The sequence below is a fragment of the Lichenostomus cassidix genome, chromosome 18, assembly GCF_008360975.1.
Source record: "Lichenostomus cassidix isolate B80296 chromosome 18, HeHo_3.0, whole genome shotgun sequence".
Classification (NCBI taxonomy): domain Eukaryota; kingdom Metazoa; phylum Chordata; class Aves; order Passeriformes; family Meliphagidae; genus Lichenostomus; species Lichenostomus cassidix.
The window spans coordinates 376,288-391,677 of NC_139498.1; the positions used below are offsets into that span (position 1 = coordinate 376,288).

General features: G+C 40.3%; 1 protein-coding gene across 5 annotated transcripts in view; it reads right to left on the reverse strand.

The window, feature by feature from the left end:
- Positions 1-15,390, reverse strand: part of TEX2 (testis expressed 2) — a 42,027-nt gene that overhangs the window by 18,054 nt on the left and 8,583 nt on the right. For all 5 annotated transcript variants that reach the window (XM_085077256.1, XM_085077259.1, XM_085077257.1 and 2 more), the window contains one exon: positions 4,805-6,462. In XM_085077256.1, coding sequence (XP_084933382.1) covers positions 4,805-6,436 — 1,632 coding nt within the window. In that variant the 5' untranslated portion in view covers positions 6,437-6,462. Of the gene's footprint in view, positions 1-4,804; positions 6,463-15,390 lie in introns of those variants that run through there.

The following is a 15,390-nucleotide window of genomic DNA, read 5'->3' on the forward strand; positions in this document are numbered from 1 at the left end:
TGTGCTGTGAAAGAAACAAAAAACCAGCCAGTCCTGCTGTAACCAATCTGTAAGTGCTGACTCTGACCATGGGAGTGATGTTACTCCTCCAACATCTGATTACAGAAATAGAGATAATAAACGGGGCAGAAGGCAGGCAGAATACTCATTCAAGGAGATCTTCTTCTCTTAACCTGCCACACAACGTTCTTTGATGCTTGTTTTTATCTGCACATCAGGACCTTCAATTCAGCGTATTCAATATTCATCAATGGCAAGAGAATGTGAAGGGGAGCAGAAAGTAAAATGGCACTTTTACAAACACCTGGGTGATTAAACTGGGGGGAAGTGGGGAGAGCTGAATGAGCACCCCACTACTTCTCAGAACAAAAAGTAACTACCTTATGCGAAACATCCCACAAATTACTGCAAGATTTCAACTTAAAGAAGTTTGCACCCACACACAGAAATGTAAATTTTACTTTTATGCTCATTTTCTCCAGTGCCACATAATTTGTCACAGTAGACAGCATATGCTTCCTTAGGTGCCATAGTAACAGTGATATCTGTTTTGCTTACTCCAACATCTAGCTCCATTTTCACTACAAACTCTAAAAAACCCAGATAAATTAGCATTTCTTTTATGTTCAGGAAAGATTAAGTCATTCATCTTTGCTCGGCTCCGAAGCAGATTATGTCTTTTGTTACTAGAAATGCCTATACCAGAACAAACTCTTTGAAGAAGTTTTACGGTCATTTTTTTTTCTTACAGTGGGTTATACACAACCACCACATAAGAAATACAATGCACCAGGAAGAGCTTCCTACAAGACATCAAGCTCTGCACAGCAGGGCTGATGTAGGTTTGAGCACATCCCATCTCCTTCCTAGAAATTATGAAGCCAAGACATCTTTGAGCAGACAGCAATTAATATTCAGCCAGGAACTCCAGCTGGACTTACTGAAGCACAAGGACATCACGTGAGTTGCCCAAAGCCACTGTGTGTGGGAACTGGAATATCCATATGGCCCACAGATCTCTGGAGCAACTCCCACCTGCCCCTGATCAGATCTCCAAGCTATTTCTAGCTCAGACAAAGTCTGGAGTCTGCAGCCAGGCAAACATACAGACAGGAATTTTTCTGCCTCAGAAGTTTCTTGCCTTCTTCTGCAAGGCAGTTCAGCCAACACAACAGCAGCTGGCACAGAGAGGAAGGGCTACTTGGAGAGTTGGTCTTTATAGGAAGCTTAGTCACATGAGCCCTTTTTCTAACTCTAACAAGCTTTCTATTTTCAGTAGAAAGGCTGGAAACTTATGAGTACACGTGGTACCCAGGAAGGAAGGTCAGACCACACCTGACATTTCTTTAACTGCCTGCTTGAGATGGAACTGCAAGGAAAACAAGGAGTGATTTACACATTGTGCTCTTGACATCCCTGTGCCAAAGCAAGAAGTAAAAATCCCTTCTGCTTTTCTGATCATGTGCCCAAGCTTTCCACATCAAACAAATGGATTAGCTGTACAATCTGCCAAACACACAATTCTCACACCCTGCAGTGCGCCCTGCTCACCCATAACCCAACTGAAGTGCAAGCACATCACCATCACCACATCATCAGCAACTAAAGAATCAAACTGTAGTATTTGGGGTTTTATTTTCAAACAACCGTCACAGTGAAAGAGATAGCACATTACTACAAACCCTCCTTGCACATTAAATTTTAGTTTTCCAATTTCTCAGGATGCAGTTTCTTCTTTGCACTCATTTTTCAAGTTATTTTGTTACAGAGAAACACTGCATGGCTGAGAATAAAACCAAATGATGACTCTTTGCTCTATTAGTGAATCTGAGAATGAGTGGCAGCCGCAGGAATTTTATCTAACAATGTCAAAGGAGGTAACACCACCGGCCTTCTCACTTCAGCGATCTTCAGTTCTGTAAATTGTTTCACTTAGTTTAAGAAAACATTGAGAAGATTATCCAAGGAGCCCCAAAAGTCATCCCAAAGTTCCTGCACTTCACGAACAATTTCAGCAGAAATACCTCCGCCTCTCTTTTTGCAAAAACCAATTGGAACAAAAGATTCCAAGCCCACGGAAACTGTTTTGCAACCCAAACAGAGAAGTTCTGTTACCATAACGTGCTAGCAACAGATAAATTTTCCCAAACTACTGGAGAAACAATGGATTTCCTTGTGTAGGAGAGGAGTGACTGTAGGATGGGCCTTTTCTATACTAGCAAAGTTGGTAAAATAAGAAATGTAGTAATTCGGGGAGGACAATGACCATAGTCATATGCCAGTGCGCAGCTGCTGGCCATTTCCACCGATCCTGTGATCTCCGTTTCTAAAGGTCAGCAGTTGAAATCAGGAGAATGTGCCTGGCCATGAGGCTGGGAAGCACCCTGAACATGGAGCTGCTCAGAGGGTTGGGCAGCACGGCTTTCACAGCCCAGCTCACAGCTACAATCCCCACCTGCTGCCCTCGGGAACACTCAGCTCCGTGGGACACAGGCACCACAAAAACACTTTCAAAAGACACCACCCCCACCCCCCCTTTGATTTTCCTCTTTCCTGACTCTGGGCTCAAAATTTTTTATTCAAACTACAGTTCAACAGAATAATGCATGTAAGAATTACACAGTCAGACCTTGTAAGTATCAACTTTTTAGTGTTCCTTGTTCAAGATCTCAGTTGTGTTACACCATCACCTGCGAGGGGAGGATGGGAGAAACTGCAAAAGATCCTTTTGAAGGACCTAGAGGGCTGAGGCACAGACCAGATCTGTGAGTAAAAACCAATTAAAATCATAACTTATGATACTTTCAAATACATACAGGAATCAGCAAAAGCCACCTTCACAATACAAGCCCAAATGTGGATTAAAACGGTCCCTAAAGTTTCTTAGTGATATTAACAGGTTAATATGAATAATATTCATATTAATAATTATGATTAAATGATATAATCAAATGCTTTAGCACCAAAATTTTTTCAAGCCTGTTGAACACTCAAATCACACTAATTGTATCAGTATCCCTCTTATTACCACTATTTTATAATAGTTCACTAGTATTTCACCTCATCAATGAGGGAAAAATGCATTTTTTGAGCTTCATTCACAGGGAATCCTAAGACACAAGAAAGGTCTGAGGTGGTAGAAGCAACTACCACTTTAACTGGAAAACACATTTGTCTGCCAGAGGCCACTATCAAACATGAAACCCCTTGGATGGTACTCAGAAATAGCACGCTGATAAAAAGCCTCCTCTTTCTGTACAGCTCAAAGCTCCCATTTCTCCAGCAGGCACTGCAACTGTGTTCTCCTAAAAGTTCTTTCTAATGGAAAAGGTAAATTTATCATTTCCATTTCAGCTGTTACTTAAAGCCTTTCGTATCAGCCAGCACAACACAAGGGAATGCACAGTTGAAAGGCTAAGAAGAAAGTTAGAAAAGACTAATGGATTAAAAAAGGACAAAAAACGTGGGCCGAGGAAGAAAAAAAAAAAAAGGATGAGAAAAAAAAAAGCCAGAGAACCAAAAACTAAGGGAATAGGCAGATAGAAAAACATGCAATGAAGATGCAGGGGGGATGTTTTCCCCCAGTACCAATGACATTTGACTGAAATAAGTACAGAAACCTACAGAAGCACACACTAAGCACAAATAGTAATTTATTTTTTCCCACTGCCAAGGAACAATTTTGTGGGAGGCAATAACCATATTCAACTATTTCAGCAATTGCTGAGGGGAATTTTCCACTAGTTTTCAAAACCTGGGAAATGCAAACTCCTCAAACAATGTTTACACGGGGGAGAATGCACACATACTTGTACAAAATTAGCCTGACAGCAGTTTGGCAGAATCCCAACTCCTTGAGCCCCATAAAGGGATCTTACTCAGAGCATTTATCATAACTGCATGACAGCAGTCCAGACCAACATAGGAGACCAGCAAGAAAGCATTCACAAACACTCTGATAAGTAAGTGATACCAAGTGAAGGTTGTACCACTCTCCCTCAGAAATGCTTCTGCTGCACATCAGAAACCAGTAGATGTTTTATTGCTCAGTATTCTGCAATTGGGAAAATATTATTTTAATTTGTCACAGATGGAGATCAGGAGAGGCAGGACAAGGACCAGAAGCACTAAGGAACAGAGAGGTTGGATGGATCACAGCTGGACAGGCAGCAAAGTGACACATGAAGTGACAGCAACTTGCAATATCTCAACAAGTGGAGATACGGGAGGGCAGAGAGCAGGAAGGACAAACTTTCACTTCAAACCCAGCTCTCACACAGATGTTTTGTTGAAGTGTAATTCCTCCTCCCCTTCCAATTAGGTCATGTTTGAGGAGGACCCATATGCTCTCCGACTTTCTATGCTCTACTTGAACACAATGCTTTTGTCTCAGCTTAGACTGAAGAGACCAGACAGACAAATTACTGCCTAGACAGCAACATATCCCACAAACAAAATACATCTCCCAAGATGCAGCTTCAAGTACAAACGTTATTTTACACACTGAACTTTGACACTACTTGCTCTCAGTAGTTCAGCTGGATCATTTCAAATCTATCAGCAAAGGCACTTGCCTTTTTACTTTTGAAGAAATTCCATTTTCTACTAATCTCTACAGACACTGAAGTCTTATATATTCTTGGATACTAAACCATTTGTGCCCCCGCCAAAGCGAGTTGACCCTAAAAAAATATTTATAAATAGGACAATTCAGTTAATTTACACCTTCAGGATAAATCTGGTTTACTCCCTCTACCCAAAATAAGGCACACAGACACACATACACAGAATGCCATGACCTCACCTTCAGTATTTCAGGTTCTTTGATGTCCAGAGCTCCTGCATTCCATCGCTTTTTCTTGCTTTTATGCAATTTGGGATATTCATGAGTACGTGGAGTAAGAAGCCAAATCACACAGACAGCTACCATAAATCCAAGGGCCATTCCAAGCAGAAGTCCACTTAAATAGCCAGGGAGAGGGATAATAAAGTAAGCATAGACTAACAGTGTTAATAAGTATAAAGTTTTCACTGGTATTTTAGGCTGTTGCACATCCAGATTATATTCATCTTCACTACTGAGCATAGTAACAGTTTCCTCAGTCATCTCGGGATCAACCACAGTTTCAGTAGGTTTATCAGTTTTGCTTTCCTCCTCTAGCAAGAAAAAGTCTTCAGAATACAGTTCACAAAACTCCTCATCCTCCCTGCTCACTAGTGCAGACAATGAACATTTTTCAAGTACGAGTGAAGGTTTTGACCCCACCTCCTTTGTGCTTGCAGACTGAGAGCTTTTGGTCTCCATCTCTTTTGCATGTTCTTCTGCCCCTCTTGACTGATTGCTCTTGGTCAGATTAATGTCACTCCCAGAGAAGTCCCCTTCTGAATCACACTCTTCTTCCTTAATGCTGTAGTTGTTATTGCTTTCCAAATGGCCATTCAAACTGGAAAGGTTTGAGAGTTCTGAAGCACTTGAAGATAAGGCTTTGGGCCTGTGGCTACTACTTTCATCACCCATTATTTTACTGAGCAGCTGAAGAGGCTCATAGATTACCTCAGAAAGGCGTCTTTTTGTATCTTCAATTTTAGCCTCCATTTCAGGTACTTTAAAAAAGGAACGAGTGTCAGAGGGGGATGTTAATGGAGAGGAGGGGGCAGTTTTAGAATCACCACCTGTAGCTCGAGGTTGAGTGAACTGTTTGAACAGATGCAAGTTCAGTTTCGAGTCAGGTGGCCTGTAAGACACAGCTTCAGAGTCTTGTTTAGAAGTGTCTGTAGACAGAGATTTCACCAAGGTTTTCATTAACTGTCTATGTCGCGTCGGTGGGGTGGGTTCTTTCGGTTCCACTTCTGTTGAAAAGGACTTGACTAACCCCTTAAAAGGCTTTGAACTAGAAATTGTGGATGATCCACTAGAGCAGGCAACTGATTTGGAAGGGGATGAGGATGGGGAAGATGACAGGCTGGACTTCTGCTCCACAGGTGGTGCTGCTGCAGCTGATGTGCCACCCGTGTGACATGAGTGTGAGGATGGAGACAGGACTGGTGGCACTGTGCTGAGTACTTGGGATGGGGAAGGAGAGTCCAACAGCTTTACAGTCTCTGCAGCTGGCAGGACTGCGGGTGACGAGGACAACGGTGATGCAGAGTTGGCCATGTTAAGCGAGGTAGCTGGACCAGAAAAGTCATGGCCGGTATGCTCAAAGCAGAGGTCTTCCTTGGCTTCAAGTGCTGTTACAATGCTTTGGTCATCTAGTTCCTCATCAAGAAACTCTTTAAATGCCTCTTCCTCCTCTTCTTCCTCCTTCCCAAATGCAGAGAAATGAATAGTGATGGTTTCTCGGGAGACAGATCGTTGGACCTGCACTTTTGGTGTTGACTGCTTTGAGGACATTTCACCAGTTTTCTCTGCATGGCTACTGTTCCGACTTGTCATTGCAGGTTCCAGAGATGTGTCAGAGTCTGGGAAGAAAACATAATACCACATTAAATGCCTTTTTTTCCCCTTCAAATACCCTTAATTTTCAAGCATGAAGCCAAACACAATTTTATGCAGAAAAAGATTGCATAGCAACTCACACCAACAAATAAAATCAAGAAGCAGAAGATACCTATGCTCAAAAATACAGATCTAGGTACTGTTTGCTATGTAACATATTTCCACACAGCACAAAATGGCAATATTAAAAAACACCATGCAGTTAAAATTATCTTCAAGTGCCCGGAAATTGCAGTTCATCTCTGAAGCACCACCCTTCCATTTTCCCCACCAGATGCACCTCTGTGTCCCAGAAGCCCCATCCCACCCCAATACACTGAAGTTCTTCACTCCTAACTCTCAGTTCCTTCTACCTGCAATAATTAACACTTTAATATCTTATAAAAAAAGAAAATTTGAAACTCAAAGGAAGGTCAGAAATATGTAAAGGTTGTCGTGTGTGGAGCACATTATTTAAGAATTTTATTGACCCATGAAAGTGAATTTAACGCATCTTTACACGGAGAGGAAATAGCATGCATTTAAACCAAGGTACTGGTGCCCATCCACAGAGATGGCCCAGGAATTACAGGATTAGCTCTCCCTCTCCAGCTGGGAGGCAGCACTTTATCTCCACCGCCAAGACAGCAAGTTTACCACTTCAGTAACTGAATTATTTTTCAGAAGCTGTTAAAATGCTGTAATCAAACTATCAAGCTGAATTAATGAGAGGCCTTTGCTGACGTTTAAAGAGCTGTTCAGAAGACTGATTATGTGGTGGTGAAGAAATTGCACTTCACAAACAGTTGTGATATCAGATTGTATTATCCAGCAAGATAGTGCCACTTGTTCAGCACCATCATCCTGCTAAAGGTTGTAGCCCTTTCTACTTCCCAGCAGAGCTGCTCATGTAAACATTTTTAACCTGTCAGTAAACTAAGCTGGGTTAAACATTTTAAAACAGCAGATCTTTGCAACACAACTTATTCAGAGCAAGTATCTGTCCACAACTTCCTATGAACTGTAGTTGTCCATTTTATGGCTCCTAAATTTTTGACTATTCCTTACTTCTAGTATTTGTGAGCTTCCCAATCAGGCTGTATGGAAGGGGCTGGATGTTAACTTGCTTCATGCAAAGCCTTCAGAAATTTCAATTTCAGGGCTTGTTTTTTTAAGTCTCATTTCTGCTGCGTAAGACAGAGAGTCAGTTTGGGTTCAAAGAACCAAAAGAAACATTCAGACCCTCATGTATCCAGCCTCATTTCCACAGCGCTGGGCCATCAGCTATCACACGTTTAATATTTTGGCCCAGTCATGAAATTGCAAAACTAACAAACCAAAATTTGAAAGTAAAAAAACCCTACACATTTTCCAGGTCATTGAGCCATTACAACACTACACACTAAGGAAGGAAAAAACAAACAAACAAAAATCAAACCCCCAGAAATATAATAACAAAATCCCCCTTGCACACAATACTGTTGGCAATGGTTTGACCTTTTCTCTTTTGCTGTTCAGCACGAACCACTTATCAATAATTTAGGAAAGCAACAGAAAAAGATTAATAATTTCCCCCACCCCCAAAAAGCATTTTCCCCGTGGCTTTTTGTATCAGCTAGAACTTCATCGGTTTGCATAGCTCTTTAGCACACTGTGTTTACACTGAACATTAACTAGCTCATGTTTAAACTCCAGCTGCCATGTTGTGCTAATGCAGTGCTAATGACCTGAAACAGATGAACTTTACTTGCACACACCAAATGTACTGAAAAGAGATTTTACTGCTTACTGAACAAGCAAGATTTTCTTAATGTCATGATTAACTTGTTAACACAGAAAGGAAGGAAATTCTTGATTAGCCAGTATTTGCCTTCCCTAAGCATGTTACTCTGCCATGAATTATGTCATATAAAAACTCACGTTTCCAAACCATTCCTGAACACAATCTCTGTTTTACTGTGGAGAATTTGGGCTTTTGTTTAGTTTTTTCTTCCCAAAGTAGATGCTGAGAAGCTTTTTTTTGGCAGCTCTTTCAGTAGGTGTTAGGTTTTGATAAAGGTATTTCATGAGGTTCTTGAGCCATACATTTTTACCCCTTAAATAATTTTAACAGGTTTACTTCTTACTGATTTCTGGCTACATTTTCCTCACTCATTCCTTTCCCCTACTCCTCAGCTCTTCTCCCAGCTGTTTGAAGACCTGATGTTCCAGCCTCACTTTCTGAAGTAGCACAATTTCAAATGGATTGTTTGCACATTATATTGGTACTTGCAGAAACACAGGTCTTCACTGGTCCTTCTTTTGAAAGCCACACTGTTCCCCCTTCCTCTGGCTGCCTCTTGAGGGTTTTTATGGTTTTGATTCTGAAGATGCAAGGTATCAGTTTTATTTATGTGGTACACAGATCTGAGAAGCAGTCTTACATCTTCAGTCTTCAAATGATTCAAAACATGAACTTTTACCCGGAAGGGATGAAGGCTGCTCAGAAAATAATTCCTTTCCCCCAAAGGTTTGAACTTTGGACACTGTTGCAAGGTGGAATGAGAGCTGCCAACCAGCTGCTGCCATTTCCATTTCTGACCTCAAGGCACTGCATCCCCATCTCCTACAGAACAGCAGTTTATAATCCTCACCTACATGCATTGCTTTTAAAGCTCCAACAACAGGAAACACTAAGCCAGGCAAACAGTAAATGCAGCTGGCTGGGAACAGACAACCCTTTCCTATGAGCAGGGAGGCAGCAGTGCCAGAGCTGGGAACGTTTTTACCTGGGTGACAACATGCCTCCACCATGCTGTGATGCACCTGGTGATGAATGGAGACACCTGGGGAGAGGCCAGGTGTGGGTCACGCCATGACACCTTTGGTCAGCATCACTGCAGTAACTGTGCTCTTTCCCAGGAATGACTAATGGGAGTTCACAGGAAGAGCCAAGCACCAAGCAATCTGTCCTTCTGCTCAGCTGCATAAACACCCTTCTCCAGAACTGGCAAATCCTCTTCCTTTCCCCTGCAGTGGACAAACACACCCCACCCTTCTTCAGCTGAGCCCCAGAAACCACCTATTCATGACGCTGAGAAAACACACAGTCCACCCAAGAGCCTTAGAACATTATACCATCAACTCTACAAAGCAAAGCAATTATTTTCACATTAACAATTTAGAAAGTGATTCAAACAACACAAGAAGCAACAAACTAGGAACTTAAAACATCAAAGTTGCATATACCACACTTATTCATAATCATTCAGCTGGAGAAACAGGCCAGATTGGGTAACCAAATTCACATGCTTTGCAGCAGTCAACTACTCCAATCACATTGCTATTACTGATTGCAACATCCTCATGAGGGTGAAAGGGTATGTGGCACACTGCATTAGCAAAATGCTTTCAGAAAAATGTGCAGCAAGATTCAACACTTGTGTTTTTGTTGCTACTAAACACAGACCAAAAAATGTGTTTTCCACAAAATAGAAATTCCTTTCCTCCTAAGTAAAGGAAAAGCCCTACAGGTTATTAGACAGCACTGTAATACTTTCCCCTGTGTATGTCAGTTGTGCCAGAAGAACAAACCTTAAATGCTGTTCAGGAAAACAACTCATTTGATTACTGATAATGCTACAATTCAACTTCATGAAGATTGCCACTGCTGTTCAAAGGAAAAGATGTTTCTCACTGGTTATGTTTCTGATTCCCCCAATAATCCTTCTGTGCCATCCCTCATCCAACACGCAGCTCCTGCTTTGGCAGACTGGGGAAAAAACCTAATTGCTCTTTAGGATTCATGGGGCACTTTTTATCACCCTGGGTTACTTGATAGTCATTTTCAAGTGTCAGACTCAAAACAGGTAAATACTTTAAACTCTAAATCTACCCTCCGTAACACAAACCAGGCCAGCAGCACACCAAATCCTTCCCAGACTGGGAACACCTGCACAATCCAGTATGATCTGAAATTCGTATCTGCTCCCAGAAATTCCAGATTCTGTTTGATTTACTAGAGATTCAACCAGTACCTGCCTTCCAACAGAGATATGTGCGAGAACCACTGCAATTCTTTATATTTACAGTAAGTGACAGCTCTCAGCATCAGACAAAATTCTTTCTGTTAAGAGCTGGAAGTCTTCATTTCAGGTATTTTAAAATGAAGCATGGTATTAGTGAAAAGTACTACTTCGCCACAGAAGTAGTCTAGAAAGCCAATTCCCATTTAGCCCAGAATGCCCTCCCTGAAGCAGAGAGCACAGCTGCTGGGACATTATCTGTCACGTGAATTGCATCTCATTCAGCAGATCTGTACCATAAAAGACAAAAAAACAGGATACAAACCCCAAAATACAACGTTCTTTCCTATCCCCATTCAAGTTTCTAATTATGATCAATTAAATTCCCCTGGCATCACCAAGAGTTAATGTATTCCATAGTTAACATCTATTGTTCCTTTTACATACACTAGTCATTACTTTTAAATGAACTACAGAGCCGGGTTGGTAATTACTATCACACAATAGCCCTGTGAAACCTTCCTGTCAGGGATCCAGTTACCCAGCCTGGAGATAAGACTTTAAAGCTCAGTTTCCATCAGGAGCAAGAAGGAAGTTTTGCTTCACTTTCAAGTTCAAGCAACTGGATTTGAGATACAGAGATGGGGAGAAAGAGGAACAAAACCCCAACAAAACCTGTTTTAAATCCAAGGGCAGAAATGAAAAAGTTGATACCAATATCCAGTACTATTAAAAGACTGTAGTTCAATGTGTTGAGCAGAAGCCAATACCAGATCATGGCCAAGAGAGATGGACCATAATATACATACGCAGCAAAATACTCCTGACATAGTAACCCAGGTTATCACAACTAAGCTGGTTAAGAACTAAAACACCTCCAGCAGGAGTTCTCTAAGCATCATTAAAAAAAAAACCCTCAATTTCAGTGCAAATGCTTTTAAGTTCAGAACAATTTAAGTTAAATAACCAGCATTTAAGTATGTCTAGGGATACTTAAAAGAAGGATCCTAAGTAAGATCTTAAGGTCTTCTCAATGAGAATGATACTTTTAATGAAAATTGTAAACCTATCAAAGAGACGAGAGTTGTTTTAAGGCTAGGACAGAGAGGTCACATCAAATTGCAATGGCAAATAAGGAGTCTTCAAAACTACTGTAATTTTGTAACTTTAATATTCCAGACAAAATTAATGGAATATTGTTGCTGCTGCTGAGATCCCCAAGCTTATCTTTACAACACTTCAAAAATAATCAAGTGAAAATTGCTTAATGCTAGCTAAGCAAGTGTACTCCATATTAACATTTTTCCCAAAGACCTAAGAAAGGTCAGCTACCACATTAGCTTCTCTGCCTTTACCAATAAAAGAATAATTATTCTTTCCTATTCTCCTTCCATGACACACCACTTACCAAAAACTTTAAAAGCTGCACTACAATCTCATTTTAAACACCAAAAGCTAAGCAGTTAAAGGTTCTCCAGAAACTCAGAAAAAAAATTAATTTTTTCTTATTTAATGATTTTATGAAGGCTGAAGTGAAGCAGTATTTGTAACAAATTGAACATTTCCCCTAACAGAAGAAATAAAAGTTTTCAGGCAAAGCTCTGCTCTTTGGAATAGATTCAAACTGCACCAGAGTGTAATTATATTAAAGAACATTTACTCCCAGTTGGCACAATGAGAACAAATAAAAATTCTAATACATACATAATACTTTCTGCTTTCATGTGGTCTCCTCCTATGAACTATATTCTTGTTTATCATTTGTAATTGCAAGCAACAAGTAGCACCTTTTCCTTCCAAAACACTCCACAATAAACAGTTCAAAGGGACCTTTTACCGGTCCCCAGAACAAAGCAACTTAATAAAAAAACTGCCACCCCTGCCCCACAGATTTTTGGGATTTAGTAACTTCCTATAACATATATTTGTGTTTTAAAATTACATTAAAATATATATTTTTCCAGGTAGCTACTTGCTGGCATCAAAATTACCCAAAAAACTAACTTGACCACGAGTGAGAAGAGAAATGCCCCAGAAAAAAGAAAGGTTACAGACCTAGATCTGAAATTGCTGCAGCAAGGGATTCAGAAATAGATACATTAAAACAAGGGCGAACTCAGAGCCAGCCTAAAGCCAGCTTTTCCCGCTTTTCTGAAACTCTCTTCAGAGTCACCATGGCATGCCAAAGGAGAGCAAAAAAAACCAACAATGGCCTTATAATTCTGAGCAATAAATATGTAATTGCTGCACTTGCTGTCTTCTAAAAGGGAGGAGTGCCTACACCAGAATCTTCTGGTGCTGCACAAGTTCTGCATCTCAAGAGAACAAGTTGGATTTCTGTAATAATAAAGCATCAAAAGCTTATGCATAAAAAATTACATCCTGTGGAAAGAGTAAATGGTGAGGTAAAACTGCAGAATTGTAACTCTCTCTTATCTTGGTGGAAAAAAAAAATCACCTCCTCATTAATCTGATAAAAGATTATCTAAAACCTCCGTGGATTAGTCCACAGCTGAAAACTCTGCTCACATCTCCGATTAAATTAAAGGTCACTATAAAATCTTTTGGGGGAATTTTGATCGAGTAACTTAGAGAAAAGCATGTTTCTAAAATGAAGTAAAATAAGGTGCCCTGAATCCTAAATTTAAAAGGGCTTATCAGAATTGTCTTGCAGGCTCATTTTTTCCCCAGTGCAAACGCACATTAATAGCTGAAACTGCCTACAGGTAACAAGTGAGCATTCAACAACTTCTCATATTCACATTCATTTCCCCAACAAAAAAATTCCATCAATATTCACACCTGCAAAGTTAAAACAATCATCACACACCTTCATATGAAAAGGTATTAAGAATCAACAGGCTTGACCACATGAAGGTAAACCCAGATACACAGAGTTCCTAATTGGTGCTGCTCCTCGAAGTCCCCAGATAAAATGTAGTTATGAAAGATCATTCAAAAAGGAATGGAATCGACAGATTTATCCATAGGTATCTCAAAGACATCTTTTTCCAGGGGATCTTTTAATGATTGATCAAACGTTGTATTTCTTATGTACAACCTTAATTTTAATTTCATGTGCTGCAGAGGATTAGTATGCAAGGTGCTTTATGGCTTTTTAACCTGACAGGACAAACACAGCACATAACCGTGAACTATTTAGGTCTCAGAGCTGTTTTAAAAATTACAGAAGGGCATTTTCTCTGGTAATACTAATAGGTCTAAAGCACTTAATACTTAGAAGTATTTAGTTTTGGACCTAGCACACACCCCTAAGAAGCAAGGTAATAACTCTTCAAATAAAATAAACAATTTTAAAAAACAGATAAAAAGCTACAGACCCAGGCAGTTGGCACAAACCGAAACGAGAACAACTAATCAAAGCAAGGCTATTTTCAGAAAGCTGAAATTGTCTAGGGAAAGGAGGAAGGCTACATCTACATTTAATACAAATAAAGTATTCATGCCTAACTAGAACGGCAGTTGTGTTTAACACATGAAAATTAATTATCCTAAGGCACCGGAAGATACAGAGCAAGCTGCAAATATTAACATAGGAAGCTGCTTGTTAGAGGGCACATTGATTACAGTTGTTCACCTCCTTGCATCTCATCTATCCAAGGAAAAGTGTCTGATAAATGCAGAAAACACATTTAGAACAGAACAGGATTTCTCAAAACTTTCTGCAAGCATAGTCCCCAGAGGGTCCAAAGGACAGAAAAGCTTAGGAAATGGCCAATAAGCAAGACTTCAAAACATGCAAGTCTTTTCAGAGCTGCTATCAAGTTTGAGAAGTAGTGGGACAAAAGTAATTCAACCCAAAAGTCAGACTGTTCTGCACAGTTTCTTTAAGGCAATTGTTCCCAGCACCTAAGAAAGGCAGTTCTGCCAATCAGTCCATGCCGTGCACTGAGTGGTCTCTCCTGTCACTGGATTCCATGACAAAATTAATGGAGAAAGGTATGACCAGCATTTCCTGCTACCTGGAAACTGCAACAGAAACATAAATCAGCACCACATGAACAGAAAAACTCTTTGTGATCTAATTTTGGGAGGAAATGGACTAGAATTCCAGACTTCTCTGAAAGCCATGAGCAGGTAATCATATTATTTTTAGTTTCAGTATTATTAGGAGGGTGAAAAAAATTTTGCTTTAAGTTACCTGACTGAAGAGCAGTGTTCACACAGCACTTAGAACAAGTAAGATGACAGAGGGTCACTAACATCTTAGAGCACCAACAGCAAAGACTGAGAACCACATTAAAGAAGCTCAAAAATCACATATTCCAGCAAGAACTGCGCAGAGATAATAAACTACTAATGACAGTTTCTGTGCTTAAAATACATGTAACTTCTAATTCATAGAAGAATCCATAGAAGGTTAAGAAAACAAACTCTAAAGAATCCTTGTCCTAAGCACAGCCAGAAAATAAAACGTCAAATTTGGAACTGGCAAGTTCCAGCCATTTCTCTCTATGCTTAAGGCAACACTCATTCAGACTTATGTTCAACTCCCACACCTAGAAACTAAAATGCAAAAGTACAGCAGCACTGTGGCTTTCCAGCTGGAGGACACAGAGTGACAAGCACAGGAGAACATCCAAGACACTGAAATGGAACCCAGATGGCCCCAAACAACCTGAATTTTTACCACGCTAAGGACAAAGCATTTTGCTTATTTTAAAAAAACCCAAAACCCAACCAAACACACAGTACAGAAACACTGTTGACCCTCAATAAACAAAGATATTAAGTGAGGCTCAATCAAAACACTGAAACAGACAACCCAGACTTTCCCAGCTTCCCAACTGACTGTCATGACATAAGGGGTCTGGGGGGCTTTTCAGCTTGTCAAAAGTTCCTTGAGCCTTGAAACTGTTATATACATTTCAGTATCATCTCTCAAAG